This window comes from Rhipicephalus sanguineus, chromosome 9 (assembly GCF_013339695.2).
Source record: "Rhipicephalus sanguineus isolate Rsan-2018 chromosome 9, BIME_Rsan_1.4, whole genome shotgun sequence".
NCBI classification, from domain to species: domain Eukaryota; kingdom Metazoa; phylum Arthropoda; class Arachnida; order Ixodida; family Ixodidae; genus Rhipicephalus; species Rhipicephalus sanguineus.
In genome coordinates, this window is record NC_051184.2 from 27,687,371 (window position 1) to 27,704,252 (window position 16,882).

The window sequence follows — 16,882 nt, forward strand, 5'->3', positions numbered from 1 at the left end:
GGACACATATGTGCACATGAACGGTAACAATAAGTGCACACAATTTCCATAACATGTGAACAAGCACAGTGAGAAGACCAGCAAGGAAAATGAAATTAATACACTATAACCTTATTATAACAAAGTCACATCTGACACGAAAGTAACTTCATTATATCCAAAAATCTGTTATAAACGTGCATTCATAGCACTATCTATGACAAGGCTATTTTTCATTTACTTCGTTATAAACGATAATTCGTTATATTGAGGTTTGATAACTACAGTGTTCATTAAAAAGAATACATAAGAACTGCAACTAAGAAATACAAAGGCACATTTTGAAAAGTAGCTGATAACAACATACTATAAAAGTGCCAGCTTATGGTTCAATCACTAGCTATCAACAGTTGGGAATTGCTTACCCCCAACATAATATTGTCGCATGCTCTGAAACGCAGACAAGGGGAACTGTTTATGTACAAAACGCATTTACAGGAGGAGCACTGTTGGTGACCAAGACGGATACCAGCTCAAGCTCAGAGCGCAGACACCCCACTTTTCGCAATTTCTTGCTTGGCCTGTCTTCAAGCCGTATGTTGTATCACAACAATATGCAACTATGTGCTCCTCATACGTGATATGTACGTATGTATGAACAATGAACAAATCAGAACTTGCCTCTTAAGGCAGGTGAGAATGAAGTCACGGGCATCGGGACTGATCTGGTCTGGAAATTTGGGGTCACTCGTACCCTGTCCGATGGCAAAGGCTGCAGCTAAGGGAGAAAGCTCGTACCTGTAAATCACAGCTTCTGTTAAGAACTGAAGCTGAAGCCTTGACAAAGAAAAAAAGTTCTTGACAAGCAAGAGTGGTCTCACGCAACGTACTTTCAGCTTTGTTTACTTACCAAGGAGGCTTTGTCTGGAACATCTCAATCACAGTGCAACCAACACTCCTGAAAGAAAGAAGGCACAGGAGATCAACTGGTGCAAAACAACTTCATAATGCATTTAGTAGTGAGAAGCTCCTCCTTTTTCAGAACAGTTTGCAAATAAAAAACGAGCTACACGTACAATGGCGAAAGAACAAGGACCATGTAAACAGAAAACTCATGAATTTATACTAGTTTTAGCTGTAATGAAACCAACAGAAAAATGCACAAATGTGAACAAATGTGGGTTGTTAACATATTAGGATAAAGAATGCTAATCAAGACAGAGAAGAAAATGTGCAAGTTTTTAAAGCATGCCACCACAGTGCTCTTTTATTCCTAGAATATATGTACCACAGCAAGACATCAGTTTGGTACCCAACAACGAGAAGTTGTTTCTTCATCCACTTTCATTTGCATACCTCAATCCTGCAGTTACCACATTCCACTTGAAAACTACAAAATATCAGCCCCTGTGCTTTTCATATGCTCGTGTCTAATACTTGTCACACGGGCACTTTTGAGAGGCCATCCAGTCCATGGCCACCAATACGCCACAACTCTATTGACTCAATGGAGTTGTCACGCTGCTGCGCTGCACAGTTATGAACGGCCGTTGAGTGCTTGAGGCGTTTCACGCAAAAATTGTGTGACGCTGCAGATCTTTATATTCGTTTTCACGTCACCGAATGTTAAATAGTATAAATCCACTTAAAAGCACAAATACCGCTGCTATTTTTGTTTAACCCTTTGAGGGTCGATTTTTTTTGCAAAATCCAGTCCAAAAATGTGTAATTTTTTTATTGCTGAAATAAATTCTTCAGATGATTCTATTTAAGAAAAAAATTGTCTAAAATATTTTTCGTGACCGTAAAGTGACAAAAAAATCATTTTTGTTGTTATATATACACATGGTTTATTCGTAGTAAAATCAAGCAAAATCCTAAAACAAAAACCTTTAACAGTTTTTTTTATAAATAAAAATTATGCATTGTATTAAACATAGCTCACAGACATACAGAAATAAGTGTACCAGAGTACTTTTCCTGTTAAAAATGTTCGTGCTCTAACACTAAAAACTTTTCAGCGTGTGATAGTCTTTGAAGCATGGCTCAGCGCGCACGCTTTTCAGATGTTGCTCCTTGATCGTCATCGGAATCTGAACTCGTCAAAAAATCCTCGTCTGACAAACTGAAATCCAATGAATCAGATCCTGATTTGGCACTTGGGGAATGGTCCGCATCGGAAGAACCGCTGCTCGACTCACTGGCAGCAGAGCAACCGGCGCGTGCTTCCATAGCGTAAGCGAACTGCGTCAGTGAGCGCACGGAAGGAAACTCTATGGTCGTGCGCCCGTCCGGAAACCTTAACGAGTGATAAGGCTACAGTAATCCTTCGTCTTATCGCCAACAAGACGTAGTTAGTTTTTCCGAGGCCCTAAAACAGGAAACGCAATCACGGCGTCGTCGCGCTGTACGGACACAGATGTAATCGCGCCCCGGTGAGCAATAAACGAGAGAGTAACAAGCAGTCACCCTTTGAGAGATTAGAAACCAAACAGCCAGCTTTGCAGGCACAAGAAGCGAAAACCACCCGAAGGACGAAACTGAAACCAGTCAGACCGCGTGCGCGCGTTCTGATGCGCATTTGGAAGCCGCCGCGCCCCTTTGAAAGCAAAAAGATGCAGAGACATCGGCGCATTAAAAACATTCCACGTATTCCCGAAGCATGGCAGCACATTCCAAGCAAGAGAAATGATCGAAGAAGGCGCACGTCTGAAACCAACCACTCCGTGGGTGCGCTCGGTAGCGCGATAACCGGCTCGCCGTTTTGCGAAGCATAAAAAAAAGCAACATCGGCACATGAAAAAAATTCCACGTACTATTCCTGAAGTGTGGCAGCACAGGTCAGGCAAGACAAATGATCGAAAAATGTGTGCGTTTTTAAAAATAAACGCGATGCCGTACATGTACGACGAAAACCCTTTGGTACTAGGAAGCTTCTGCCGTACATGTACGGCGAAAACCCTCAGGGGGTTAAACGTTTCAAAGTCTTTGTTGTTGAGCAGCGAAACTGTGGCGAGTTAGACATGATGGCACAGTACGATGAAGACAAGCACGTCGCTGTTGTCAAGAGTATGAGCAGTTCACACATTTCAAGTGGCAAAAATGTGTCATTAAATAACTTACAATGCTCACATACACTGCTTTTAAAGCATACTGGCTAGATTCTTTTTCTTTCAAATCGTGAGTATGAGCACACTGTGAGTGAGAGGGGACGTTCATGCTGTTTCTGCTTCCGTTGCTCAATGGCAATAGAAGTTTCAATAGAGTTGTGGGGTGCTCTGTTGACGCAATAGACTATTGACTCGATGGCCTTCAAAACCGCCCAGGTAGCAGCTCGTCCTTAACCAGTGCGTCAAAAGACTATCAGTTGAAAGGTCTTCAAAAGGCCTTCCAATTGCCTTTGTGTCAGGGGTAAACAAGAGCTTGCCACTCAGTCATCCTTTGCAACAGAGGCAGACAACGTACCAGACGTCTGACTTGTGCGAGCACTCTTCCTGGCAGATGACCTCCGGTGCCATCCAGTAGGGCGTGCCCCTGGCACTGGCCACCAGTCCCTCACAATCTGCTGACGAAGGCTCAAATGTGGCGCACCCAAAGTCGATGAGCTTGATGGTGCCCGTTCCGGGACAGACCATGACGTTATTACCCTGCGAAGGAAACAGGGATAGGCACTGGCTGGCAGACCAGACTCCTTCTGGCCCGAGTTTTATTACCGTGAAATCCCCAGCAAGAGCTCCCTCCAATTTCACTGCCAATTTCAAATTTCCAAGCGTTAAGCAGCGCAACACTTCTGTTGCTACAGGTGACGATGATGGTCATGCACAAAACAATGAAATGCAACAACGAAATGTGGCTGCGCGAAATGACAAGTGACCTCCACAAAAGATCACATCAGAAACGGCTGATCGCTGACAGCCCACGATCTAGAGAGAATCGACGTGTGACCAGCACACCTGGAAGGGCCGCATTTGTGTACACCATTTCAGTACACTCGCCGGCGCCAGGTTTTTCACAAACTATGTCTCCGCCACTGAAGTCTGTAACGCCGAAAAGCTTCGCCTAAAAAGAAAGCAGGCGTACCTTGATGTCTCGATGGATGACATTCCGCTGGTGCAGGTAGGCTAGAGCCTGGAGGAGCTGCCGTCCGTATCGACGCACCACCGTCTCGGGGAAGGCCCCGAATTGGGCCAGGTTGGCAGCGAGGCTGCCACCAGAGACGAATTCGAGGAACAAGTTGACAAGTGCGTCTTCCTGCTGCACGCCGAGGAAACCGACGATGTTGGGGTGCTTGAGCGATTGCAGAATGTCGACCTCTAACTGCACGGCCGACAGCACGTCGGTCCCACCCAGCTGAAACTGCTTGACGGCCACCAGCTCCCCACCGGACTTGCGCAGGCCGCACCATACCAGGCCGAACGCTCCTTTGCCTGCGAGCACAACATATCAGAATGGAGCCCAGTTGCTAGGGATGGGCAAATATTCGGGCACTTCAAATATTCGAATGAATATTACAGTATTCAAATTCGCTTTGACACAAATTTAGATTATTAGAAATTTTTGAGTATTCGAAATGAACAAATATATGTATATTGAGCGTATATAACCCCGTTGCAAAGGTGGTTTCACTGCAGTGTGGGAGTGCTATGCCGTGAAACCATTCATCCAGGGGAAATCCACACTGCCGCACTTCAAGGTTAAATGTACACATTACCTCCACCTCAATTAACTAATTTTTAAGTTTAAAAATGTTTTATATGGGCTTATATGCATTAAGAATAGCAAATTTTTAAAACGTAACATATTGTACCAGTTATAACTTGCACCCTACTGCTACACAAATCTTGCTACTACTCAAAGCTGCTTATTTCATTTTGAACCAAGAAAGTGACATTCACACATGGCTAGTTGCAATTCTTAAAAATATTGTGCAAGTCAGAGGGGTCATGACGCAAATGCTAATTTTCTTAATATGTGATATATGCTATTCGAACTATTCTATTCGAAATTTTTGACCAAGTCACTATTCGCTTCGAACCTCAAACTTGCTGTTCACCCATCCCTACCAGTTGCCCAACTACTATAGTCAGCTTTTCCATCCACTCTACTACCAGCATGTGTGGATCACACTCCTTCATTTGAATGGAGACTAGTTCTCTCAGTAAGTTGGCAATAATGTTATTACAATGCCAGTAACCACACTGGCAAATTAAGTAGAGCACACAAGGCAGAGTTAATATTGGTCAAGTTGGTGCGTAGCTTACATGGGCCCTGCAACATTTTTTCAGCATGGTCAGAAAATGCTGCCGATCGGTAGTCGAGGCTCCTGAGAACACGCGAGCCGAACAGTATAGCGCATTTTGGGACGTTAAACCCCAACAATTATTATTATTATTAAACATTATAGCGCAGCTCACAGCCTGGTATTTACAATATTTTCTCAAAAGCCAGCTAGAAATCGTTCCCTCTTCTTTCCACTAATGATGCCATATAGTACCCAAATGACCGCACCATATACCGAAACTCGCGGCCCTTGGCTGATTTGAGTTGCATAGTTAACGTGACAGCCGCGGGAGGCCGCCACATGCCCCCGCATGCACTCACGATCACACTGAAAGTCAGCCACGTGTTCGAAGGAAAAAAAAAGAAAAAAAAGAAAAAAGGTGCTCAAAGGTCATGACATGCGCGTGACGTAACTTCTTTTCCCCGTGCCATCCCTCCCGGCTTAGCTTCCAGCGCGCTCGTCAGGACGAGAGCAGAGAGAAAGCAATTACAGCGTGCAACAAATCTCTGTAGTTCCGCCCGTACTTGATGGATTCGAAAAATTTTTGCAGCAGACGATTCGTGAGGCAATACTCCTTTAATGAAACATTCAGTGGTTACTTGGAAAAGTGTTGCAGGGCCCCTTTAAGGAAAGTCCTGTGGTGCATACAGAACAAGGAAAAAAGGAGAGGGCACACCCCTCTCCTGTATTTTCTCACATTGTTGTGCAAATACAATTATCATTATTATTTTTTCCTTGTTCTGTTTGCCCCACAAGTCTCTCGTAAAGCACACAAGGCAAGTGCAAAATAGAAAAAAATAAGGTATCTGCTGTACACATTGCTCAGTGTTACTGACACAACCAACCTGATCCAGTGGTTGCAAGCCACACAGTGACCGTGTCTCACCACTTAGCTTGATTTCTTCTTTTCCTTTCACAATATGCCATTCAATTCTGTTTAAACGCACAGTGCCCTTCATCCTTTTCACTTGCCTGCTCCTACAACACTCGTTCAATGCATTTGGCAAGGTAAACACCACATGGTTTTGATTATCGCATTAACTACCATGTGATCCCAGAACTACAAATATTAATGAATACAGAGCGTCAACTTGACTTTGCAGATGAACCCTTTGCTAAAATATTTGGCATGCTTTCTGAACCAATCAAGTTAAATGTTACGATTTGCAGTACATTGGAGGAATTATTGCTGTTGTGCCATGATTACGGAGTCAGAGAATTAAGAAGTTGAAATACCTCCAGCCACAAATTCTTGGAGGAAACCCGACGTTTCGAGACCGGCTTGGTCTCTTCTTCAGGGGTGAGGGAAAGAGAAAGGCGGAGCCAAAAACAAGCCGCGACGAAGCCTCCCTGATCAGCACAGTCACCCCTGAAGAAGAGACCAAGCCGGTCTCGAAACGTCGGGTTTCCTCCAAGAATTTGTGGCTGGAGGTATTTCAACTTCTTAATTCTTCTACCCAGCCAGACAGACTTCTGTCGAAATGTTTACATTTAAGGAGTCAGAGAAAGAAAAGTGAGACGAAAACTGTATGCCAGTTATTTGAGGACTGGGCTGTTAATCAATATCCCTATAATAGAAGATTATATTTTATGTATTCTAGGCTTTGTTGTTAATACCTAGGCTTTATTGTTAATAAAAAAATGAAGTCAACCCGAGATGAGATACGATCTACCTCAAATAAAGTACCCACACAGCCAAGGTGGAAATTAAGGCAGTACATTAAGGGTGTGCGAATATTCGAGTTTCGAATTCGAATAATACCCAATCGAATACAGCTCAGACCACTAATAACGTAACCGTTTACAGTGCAGTACCGGCTATAATGCGGTTTTTTCTGACTCCCGTTTACCCTCCCATAGAACTCCATGTATACGCATACCGCTTATTGTGCAGTCCCCCGAGATGAAAGACCGGTTATAATGCGGCTGCCGGAACGTTTTCAGAGATGCGAGGGAGTGAGCTTGCTTCTCAGCGGAGATACGCCGGCGGGGGAGAGAGCGGCGACGGCGTTACGAAGGAGGAGGGGACGCGGAACGAACGAACAAGGAGCGGGGGGAGAAAAAAAACATGGCTCATCCCTCCGTCATAGGAATCGGTATAATACGAAAGTGAAACGTATCTACAGAGAAGTGGTGCTTATTCTCTAATGATATATGAGAGCTTGTACAATGTCTATTTGTGTTTGGCAGCTAAAGCACCGATTGGTGTGGATGCGCCCATGTTGACGCCTGTTCGTAGAGGTTCTTAGCTTGAGCCGCAAACGCGCGCATCCCGCTGGCCTCTGTCTCGCTCCACCAAGGCACGACATTCGCCCGTCGAAATCGTGTACTTTCTGCAACACATATTGCAGTAGTTTTGTTAGTCGGTGCTCTCGCAATCCAAGTAGTCGGCGGCGGAGAAATCCCGTAGGTGCACGTTGAAGCTGCACTACTCCGATGAGCCGGCGCACGCTCACACGAAGCGAAAGGCAAAGAACATAACTGCGTCTCGGGTGCCTCGGCGACGCCAGCGCGGCCAGTGTCCCTCGCTGGTATCGAGACGCTTTAACCATGACCTCCGATATCGCACGCAATCTCGGAATAAGCGTTAGTAAGTGTCGATCGTGACGCATTACTTCTTTTCACCTCTCACAGACGGCGGCACCACCCCCGCTGCGCCGGCCCGCCTATCTACACCGCCAACAGAGAGCACCGTGCGAGAGAGAATGTGTGAAACATATAAGGCGCGTTCGTGAGGTGTCTGGCATCTGCCAAGCTAGCTTAGTTGGTTTAGCGTCGGGCGCTTACCGTCGCGACCGCAGCGTCGTGGGTTCGATTCCCAGCGGGGGGATCTTTTTCTTGGTTTTTTTCTGTCACACCCGTTGGGCGTCCATTTTATGAATGTCATATCCGGTAACGGAAGTACTTGGTGGACCCCGGCATAAAACACTTTCGTGTTAAAAAAAAAGGGGTGGTGGTGGGAGGCAGCAGCCCGGCGCGGGTGCGTGGTGTGAAGAGGGGAGCGGTTGCGTGGCCGACGGAGAAGCCTTTGCCCCCTTTTCTTCGGCCGCTTGACATGCGCGCTCCGGTACGTACGGGCGCCCGCGTCCGCATCAAGGGCGCGTTACCGCTGTTTGTCTTTGTCGGGAAAATAGTTGCTTCGTCGTAGAGCGCAGATATCGCGCGTGCAACCTCGATTCCCCCGCAAGTAACAATGCTTTGAGACGCGATTGAACTTTCGCCTTTGCCACCAACAGGCGGACTTACAATTGCTTGAAAGACTCTTTTCAGGATAGTTGCCGTGGCTGTGCTCCCTACCGCGAACCGAATTTCGTTTCACGCTTGATGCCCTCGGCTCGCAAGTGCAATCTTTTCTACGCCCGATCTCCGTGTTGTCCAGGGCAAGCTTCTCGCGACGGCATGCCAAGTTGCAACGCGCACGCTAGGCCTAACAAGCGCTAGCTGCCATGTCGGCGGCCATGGACTACAGAAGTTGCGGTTTGGTGCCGAGTTAATGAAACATTTTGCAGTTGTTGCATTTAGAAGGGGTGACTTACATCTTTAACGAAAACGCGGGTGTGCGTGTGAAACACTCGAGTGGTGGTTTGCGGTGTCGCCACTGTTTTCGACATCGCGCACGCGCAGTATGTTACCGTGGCGACTTCCCGTGACAGCGCATTTTTTCCGCGTTCGTTATGTCGGCACCGCAGGTCTACGGACACTAACCGTTCAACATTTTCAAATGTATGCAGATGCAAACTTATGTCCCAGTCGCATGCCTGCCTGTTGGTCATGATTTGCACACGTGCAACCTTTAAAAAATGTTGATTTGGTTATAGTGCGGTACCGCTTATAGTGCGGACACAGTCCGGCGACTTACGTTATAAGCGGTCTATGCTGTAATTCAATTCGACTTTCGAATAGCTAGTATTTGAAGTTTCGAATTATTCGACACGACGAATATCTAAAACTTGATGAAGGCCAATGGTGGGGCGGCTAAAACTAACGCTAATGTCGTGACAGTATGTCTTTCTAGTTAAGGGGGGACGCGGCTTTCGTATCGCGAAAAATGGCAAAAAAATCGATTTTTTGAAAATCACATTTTCAGTTTCTGTAGCCCTTTTTATATCCGATTCCAAAATATCTTCACCGAAAACCGCGTAGAAGTGCTATAAAAAAATTGTTGCGCCTGCCGAGGTGGCGAAAATTATTGGGGAAATCGCAAAAAAACACTGATTTTCAAAAAAACATAGCTCCGCAACGACGCCACCGGGCGCCGATATCTTGGGCTCATCGGAAAGCGCATTTCTCCGTCTTCAAATTCCCCGCCGCAGCTGGCTCCTCCCTTCGAAAACAAGCACAAAAAAAGCAAATGTTCGAAGGTCGTTTCGAGCCCTCCGATTGGCCGCGTCCGCCATGTTGCCCCAGCGCGCCTCGCCATTGGTCCGATGCTCGCTCCGGGAGATCGTCGTCTGCAGCTCGTGCGTCTCGAGCTCACGGCTGTCGGAAGTCGCGCTACTTCGTTGCGTGTTCGCAATCGCGCTGTGTTCACGGCTCGACAATAACTTTGAACAAGAACTACGTTTTAGTTTGGAGCTACTAGCGGAAGCTCGGTGGGATTACGATGGCGCGCCGCACTCGTAGCGAACATCGCAAACGCGCGTCTCGGACCGACTTTCTAGCGTTGACTCGTCGGATCCGTGGTTGGAGGTTCTGCTTATGCGCACTTCGGACGTCGTGATCGCAGGACGACTCTTCGTACTCGCGACCACGCATTACGTACTTTGAAACATCGGGCACCGCGGCCGGCGCGTCTACTGCTCGGAGTCGTCACTAGGCCTAACTCCGCTCACGGCGTCGGCACGCGAGACGAACCTCGAACTTTGCGGGCAAGAGCAACGCGTTAGCGGATTCGCGGCAGTGTGCTTCTTCGCAAGGAACGAAGCGCTTCCCCCGCCGGCTTCTCGGTACAGCGGATGGTCATTTTACGCATCGGTAGCGGACCCCACGGCCGAGCTCGTCGTGCAGCGGGCGCGCGTCGGCGTCCCGCAATGCGAGGCCAAACACGTTGCGCGCCTATTTTTCGTCGCCGCACCTAGGCATATTGCGCATCGTCATCGAATGCCGCCAACCAGCACATCGCGTGCCGACTTCCCGGACTATGCGGCCGAGCACTTAGAGGTGAAATAAAGCACTGTTGATGCAATTTAGGCGCGCTTTGAGCCGTGCGTGGTATCGCCGTAAGCGCTCATGAATCATCTGAAAAAATAAAAGCCTCGCAGAAAACCCGTGTCCGCGACCGGGTGAATGATGAAGCGCATCGCAGGCGAGGTTTACAAATTAGCTTGACGAGTGAAACAGGGAGATGAATTCATATCTGCCCAGTTCGCGTCTTGAATAAACTGCTAAGGAATTCCTATTCCACCAATGTCTTGGCCATAACTGCCTGTTATTTAGGAGGAAGTGATAGGTTGCCATGATGAGAGCCGCTTTTAGTATCCTATAAAAATGATTCAATGGTCAATTGCAATCAAGACTGTTAATTATGTTAATGAGAGCATGAATACAAGAAAGCTGGCAAATCATCATAGTACATGACCTACTTGAATTACAATATCTTGTTTTTTGTCATGTCTATTACACCACTTCATAACTTCGTTAAAATTCATGCTACATGTTCTTTGTATATCAGAAAAGGATTAAAAAAAAGAAAACAAAGGCACAACCGATGAAAGGCCACATGTGCAGGAGGTCCAACATTATAAAACACCTTAAAGATCACAATCTTCTTGTGTTTTAGAGAAGCAAGGCACCTCAAACTAAAGACAGGGCACTCAAGAAAGTGCACATTACGAAGGACTCAAAAGATTACGACCCGAGTGCCTTTTGATGAAGTAATATCGTTGGTACAACTTTAAAAGCCGTTTTCTCAAAACGACTTTTCTTGCTTCCTGCTTCGCTTGTTCCGCTGATTTCTCACTGGCCGCTGGGTCTATTTCAGTTCCGTTTTTTTGTTCCATATTCCTTGAAGCACAGTTCAGGGCGTGACATTCTTGCTTTTTCAGTATGGCGTTTTGATAATTAGCTATTTGACGAGTTGCACAAAGCCTCGATGCCTGTTGCGCAGTCACCTCATGAAAAATGAAAACTAAAAAAAAATTTGTTGCAAATAAAAAAATCTAAGAATGTCACGCCCGCAATCAGACATCTTACAATGCATAGCACTTTGAACGAGTTTCCTATCGCATTTTTTAAGCGAGTCAGACTCGGAACAAGAACAGAAGGTGAAATATATTGTAAATCAAAAAGTTGTAAAGATATATTCATGAAATTTCTACAGTAGCATTAAAACAACATTTCAAATAAGTGTGCCAATTTTCATCAAAATCCATGAAGAAATAAGAAAGTTGGTACCGAAAGCCACGTCCCCCCTTAAAACTTTCACCGATATCCTAGTTCAAAAGTGAGCACCCGTTTATTTTCAAGGACATTATGTCATCTCCACACATAAAGGCCATATAGTCAAGAGGCTCAAAAATCCTTTTATGAGCCCCTGATCCCAACAAAGATGATCTTTTGAAATACTGGAAGAAGCATGAGCTGCACTTTATCCATGTATTGCCAAAATTGCTTAGAGATACCTTCCCCATTACAGCTACTGAGGTGCCCAGTGAGCGCATGTTTTCAACTGCAGGAAACTCCGTAACATCATGGCGAGAGAACCTGAAGAGAGGTCATTTGGAATAGCTTGCACTTCTGCATGACATTTTGTAGCCTTTCGGTAACAGTCACTTACCGCGTTGTGTGCGCAAGGACACGAGCAGATTTTATTTCTTTGTTCTTTCTTTCAATTTTCAATAAAATATTTTGTATTCGATATTCAATATTTCTGGCCACTACTCGATTTTAATTCGATTCGAGATGAAATTTCACTATTCACACACCACTACAGTACATACATCAAGAAAGGCAGAAAATCATAGTGTTAGAGAGAAAAAATTCTTAAGAGAATGAAAAACTTATGGGCAGCTATTTACGTGCCTTAGCCTTTAGCTGTGGTTTCTACATAATTCCAACAAAGTCTTGAGTTCTTTACAGCATAGACTTTCCTATAGATACACTAGAGGGAACTCTGGCGCTAGTCTCTATGGGAGCTGCAATGCAAGGCGCTTCAGCCAGCATGGGAATGATGGGTAGTACACGGATTTGTCTAAACTTCGTTATTTCGGCTCCGTTTAGCTCTGCGTCGCCTGCATCCGCTTTGTCGCAAGACGAAGTTCAGCAAAAGTCAGCAGTTCCACTTCACCACTGTCACCTTTTTAGGCTCACCAGTTCAAATCTGGTCAGGAAGTTCACAACGGTCCATTCTTTTATCTGAAACGAACGCTAAAACACAGCAATAAACAAAGCCACAAGTGCGTTCGAAGCCGTAAGCACGAAGATTAGGCAAATACGTGTACTACCCGTCATTCCCATGGTGGCTGAATGATCGCAGCGCCAGAGTTCCCTCTATAGTCGGATACAACCTAAGACAATCAAAGAAATAGTCCCGCTCATGCACGCGCCGTTGTTCTCCGAAAACGGAGTCCCCGGCCGTCCCGCTCATGACGTCAGTCCCGAGTGCACACCCATTGGTACAGGCTTGTGTTCATCCACCTTTGAGGAGGAAATGCAACTGCCTTCTAAAGTTGTACCCGACTATACTCAAACCTCATTAAAACAGTCACATCTTCTACGAAAATAACTTCGTTATACCCGAAAATTCGTTATAAACGTTTATTTGTAACACTGTATCTATGACAAGACTATTCTTCATTTACTTCATTATAACCGATAATTCGCTATATCTGTGTTCGTTATACCGAGGTTTCAGTGTATAGGTAATTGTAGGAAACTCTATGCTTTACTGGCCATCCTCATAATACGTAGTAGGAATACATTGCACAGGTCAACAATGGAGGAAATGTGCAAGGCTTAATTCACGATTATGTTGAAGGCAAATATGAATAACGAAAACAGCCAAAATTGCTGTGTGCCAAGCTAGAGAGTATACTGATTCAGAACGCACTATTCTTATACTTTGCATCACAGTCGCGTCTGACACCAAAATACAAGTTCTTTTTATCCAAAAATTCATTATAAACATATATCTTAGCACTGTATTAAAGGCAAGGTTATTAATAATTTAGTTTGTCATAACCGATAATTCATTTTATATTTATTAGTTTGACTGTAGTGCTTTAACACAGACTTAAGTGTTAATCCATCAGCCCAGAGTGAGAACATACCAATGAGCTTTCCCTTGATCCAGGGAAACGGGGGTCCCGAAGGAAATGCAGGGATGTCATGGAGGTTCTTAGGCAGCGGCGGCACGGGCGCGCGCGGCTGCTCCGGTGGCACGTGCTGACAAGCCGCCGAACCTTTCCCCTTGGCGCTGACCGTGTGGAATGCAGAACCCTCTGTCCCACCACCGCTCCCCCGCTTGCCACAGGTCAACGTGTGCGTTCCCTCGGGACGGACCGATTTCGCCGCCGTTGTGGATGACGTCGTCGATGGTGCCGCTGCTGCCGCCGCCGCAGGTTCGCTGGGCTTGGCCACATCGGGGGCCTCTTCCTTTCGTGGCAGCGACAGCCGTGGTGGCTCGTCTCCGCCCTCCTCCGGAGAGAGGGAGGGCAGGTAGACCCAAGATGCAGATGAGAGGTGCGACGACACGTCATCGCGCGTCACCCACGGCGGCAGGAACTTGCTCATGAGTCCCCTGGTGCTCGGCACCGGCATGCGCGATCCATTGGGTCGCAGGTGGCCGCCTTCCTTGCTCTTCGTGATCAGCGAAAACTTGGGCTGCGCAGGTGCCGCCGCTATCGGCACGGCGGACGACGTCACGGGTGCCTTCTGCTGGCTGGCATCCTCCGCAGCCCCCAGCGACACGTCCGACTGCTGCCGCCCCGCGGAAATGGTTTTGGGCGGCACTGTGGCCGCCACGTCTGGGATGCTGCGCCCTGTCAGTTCGGGCCGCAGTTTGAGCCGGCTGAGGTGGTAGTTTTTGGCATAGTGTTGTGTCTTTTTCCGCCTCTGCGCTGCTGCAGAGGGTCGCTTCCGCGACGCAGACTGCTTGTGCTCGTCATCACCAGATTCAGAGTCACAACTGTCGCCGCCACCACCACCACCGCCTCCTCCTCCTGCTCGATGCTTGGGCCGCACCTTTGCATACATCTCCTTCGGCACCACATTTTCGGTGCTGCCCCCGAAGACCCAGGCTGCTGTACGAGCCGACTCCGCAAGTGGACTCTCCGTCCGTGCTTCCAGGATGTTTTCCTCGACCTTCTTATCACTCTCGGACGCAGAGTTAATGCCATTCTTGGCCTCAACCACAACAGACGCCGCAGAGTGTGGATCTAAGGGAAGCTCCAAGGGCGTGTTGGAAGGCATGGTCTTTTGGCGATGATAGCTGTTGTTTTCGAGCGTGCCTTCGGCACACCATCCATGCCGCAGCTCGTCGTCGGACGAGTGGTCACGCGGCCGCACGGGAATGAAGTGGGAGCCTCCGTGAGACGACTTCTGCCGCCAGCCCGGAATGTGGTGGGAAGGCAGGTTTGGTGGCTGGTAGCGACGAAACGCCGACAGCGACGGGTCCCCTCCGCGCAGTACAGAGTGCGAGCTCGCTTTCGTCTTCAGCACTGCTTCCGCCTCTGGCTCGCTAGGCTCTTTGTCACTGCTACTGGAGCCCTCCTCCTTGGCAGTGGAGCTGCTGCAAGAGAGCCAAGTGATTGTCAGGGCACGGGAGACTTGTGTAGTCACGTCATTAATGATGAATCATTAGGAAAATAGACAACTGTTGAAGAGTGTGAAAATAGACTATGGCTGAACACTTTCATAGCTCAATTATAAACTAGGACATGACGTAGAGGCAAGCCAGGAGATATCGTTAACAACTTGCACCACTTATCCCTTTGTGACACTGCATCCTCATTTGGAGACGCAACTTATTTTTGCCATTTCAGTGAACTATTGGCAAGGAAGAGACTACGACTACTCAGATAATAGTAAATCAAGCATTTTTGCTGTCTAATGTTCCATTATACCACTTATGGTTGAAATATTTTGCTACACACGATCGCTTTGGTAAAGGCAGCACTGCTTTTAACGAGATGTTGGACATGGAGCATATTGACGGGGAGTTCAAAATATTCTTTTCCCTTATTAGTAGAGCTGTGCGAATAGCAAAATTTTGAGTGTGAAGCAAATTCGAATAATAAAGTTCGAGTGCGAATCGAACAATTTTCGAATATTTCTCGAATATTTTTCTAATACTTCCAAGCTAAATTACAGAAAATAAGTTGCAGGGGATCCATAAGCATATTCTTAAGAGGTAGGAACATGAAAGTGTTACTTTTGGCTAGATTGATGAAGCAACGGAGTGGTGATGCCAAGTCGTGTTCCCTAGATGTCTTATAAAGAATGAGAAAATGTGGAGACCACATTGCGTTTAGTATTCACTAGGCATGTGCGAATAGTAAATTTTAGGTTCGAAGCGAATAGTGATTTTGGTCGAATAATTTCAAATAGTGTATATCACATGTTTTATAAAGAAAAATAAGCGTATCTGTCATGACCCAACCAACACAACGTTTTTTTTTTAATTGTAACAAAGCATGTGCAAATGTCATTCTTTTTGGTTCAAAGGAAGTGGAAGCAACTTTTAATAGTAGCAGAATTTGGCTTTCGGTAGAATGCAAAAATAACCTGTAAAATATGCTACGTTTTAAAATTTACTATACTTGGAGCATATAAGCCGGTATAACAAGTTTTTAAACTTAAAAAACGATGAATCGATGTGAGGGTAATATGTTCATTTAACCCATATATATGCCCAAACTCAGAAAAATTGACAAAACAAATATTTTTTTTTCACAAAAAGTGTACTTCTACCCTCAAAAGAAAGCACAAATTCTTTATTTACTGCCAGGTAAACGCAACACTGTTTTTCAAGCCGTCCTATACATATAGGACACTGGGCATGAGGGGTGCTATGTGCGGGTGTGGTAAACCTTGAAACATTTCACGTGCACACCGACATTGCACTTCTTCCTCTCCATGATGTCTTTCTCAAAAAGCACGCGTTTGCCCGGAGACAAGAGGTCGGCAAGTGGCAGCATGAAAAGCAAGCAATGTCTAGGCTTGCACACGTTGAGAATGAGACCTGCTTGATGTGCTGCAGGTGGCGCTAGTCATCAGCTAAAGAAATAGCGATGTTAGAGTGCATCAAAGAAGCGTCCTATATGTAGGAGACTGGGCATATATGGGTTAACCTTGAAGTGGGCTTCGTGGCAGTACGAATTTTTCGTGAAAAGGTGTATTCATGGTATAACACCCCTCCACTGCAGTGAACCCACCTTTACAGGAGGTTACAGGCGGACAGTGCGGATTTTTCCAGGAAAGATGTATTCACGGTATAGCACCCCTCCACTAGAGTGAAACTACCTTTGCAGGGGGTTATAAGCGGACTAATATACACCTATTCGTTCATTTCGAATACTTTGAAATTTTCAATAATTTAAAATCGAATCGAAGCGAATTCGAACACTGTATTATTCGTTTGAATATTCTAAGTGCTCGAATATTCGCACAAGCCTAGTATTTACA

At 46.1% G+C, this 16,882-nt stretch overlaps 1 protein-coding gene across 1 annotated transcript in view; it reads right to left on the reverse strand.

Moving 5' to 3' along the window:
- The window catches only part of LOC119404845 (uncharacterized), a 48,396-nt gene that overhangs the window by 4,996 nt on the left and 26,518 nt on the right, over window positions 1-16,882 (reverse strand). The window contains exons 10-14 of the mRNA XM_037671524.2: window positions 13,528-14,987; window positions 4,060-4,406; window positions 3,445-3,626; window positions 890-937; window positions 661-777 (exon numbers count right to left, since the gene is read on the reverse strand). Coding sequence (XP_037527452.1) covers window positions 661-777; window positions 890-937; window positions 3,445-3,626; window positions 4,060-4,406; window positions 13,528-14,987 — 2,154 coding nt within the window. The remainder of the gene's footprint in view (window positions 1-660; window positions 778-889; window positions 938-3,444; window positions 3,627-4,059; window positions 4,407-13,527; window positions 14,988-16,882) is intronic.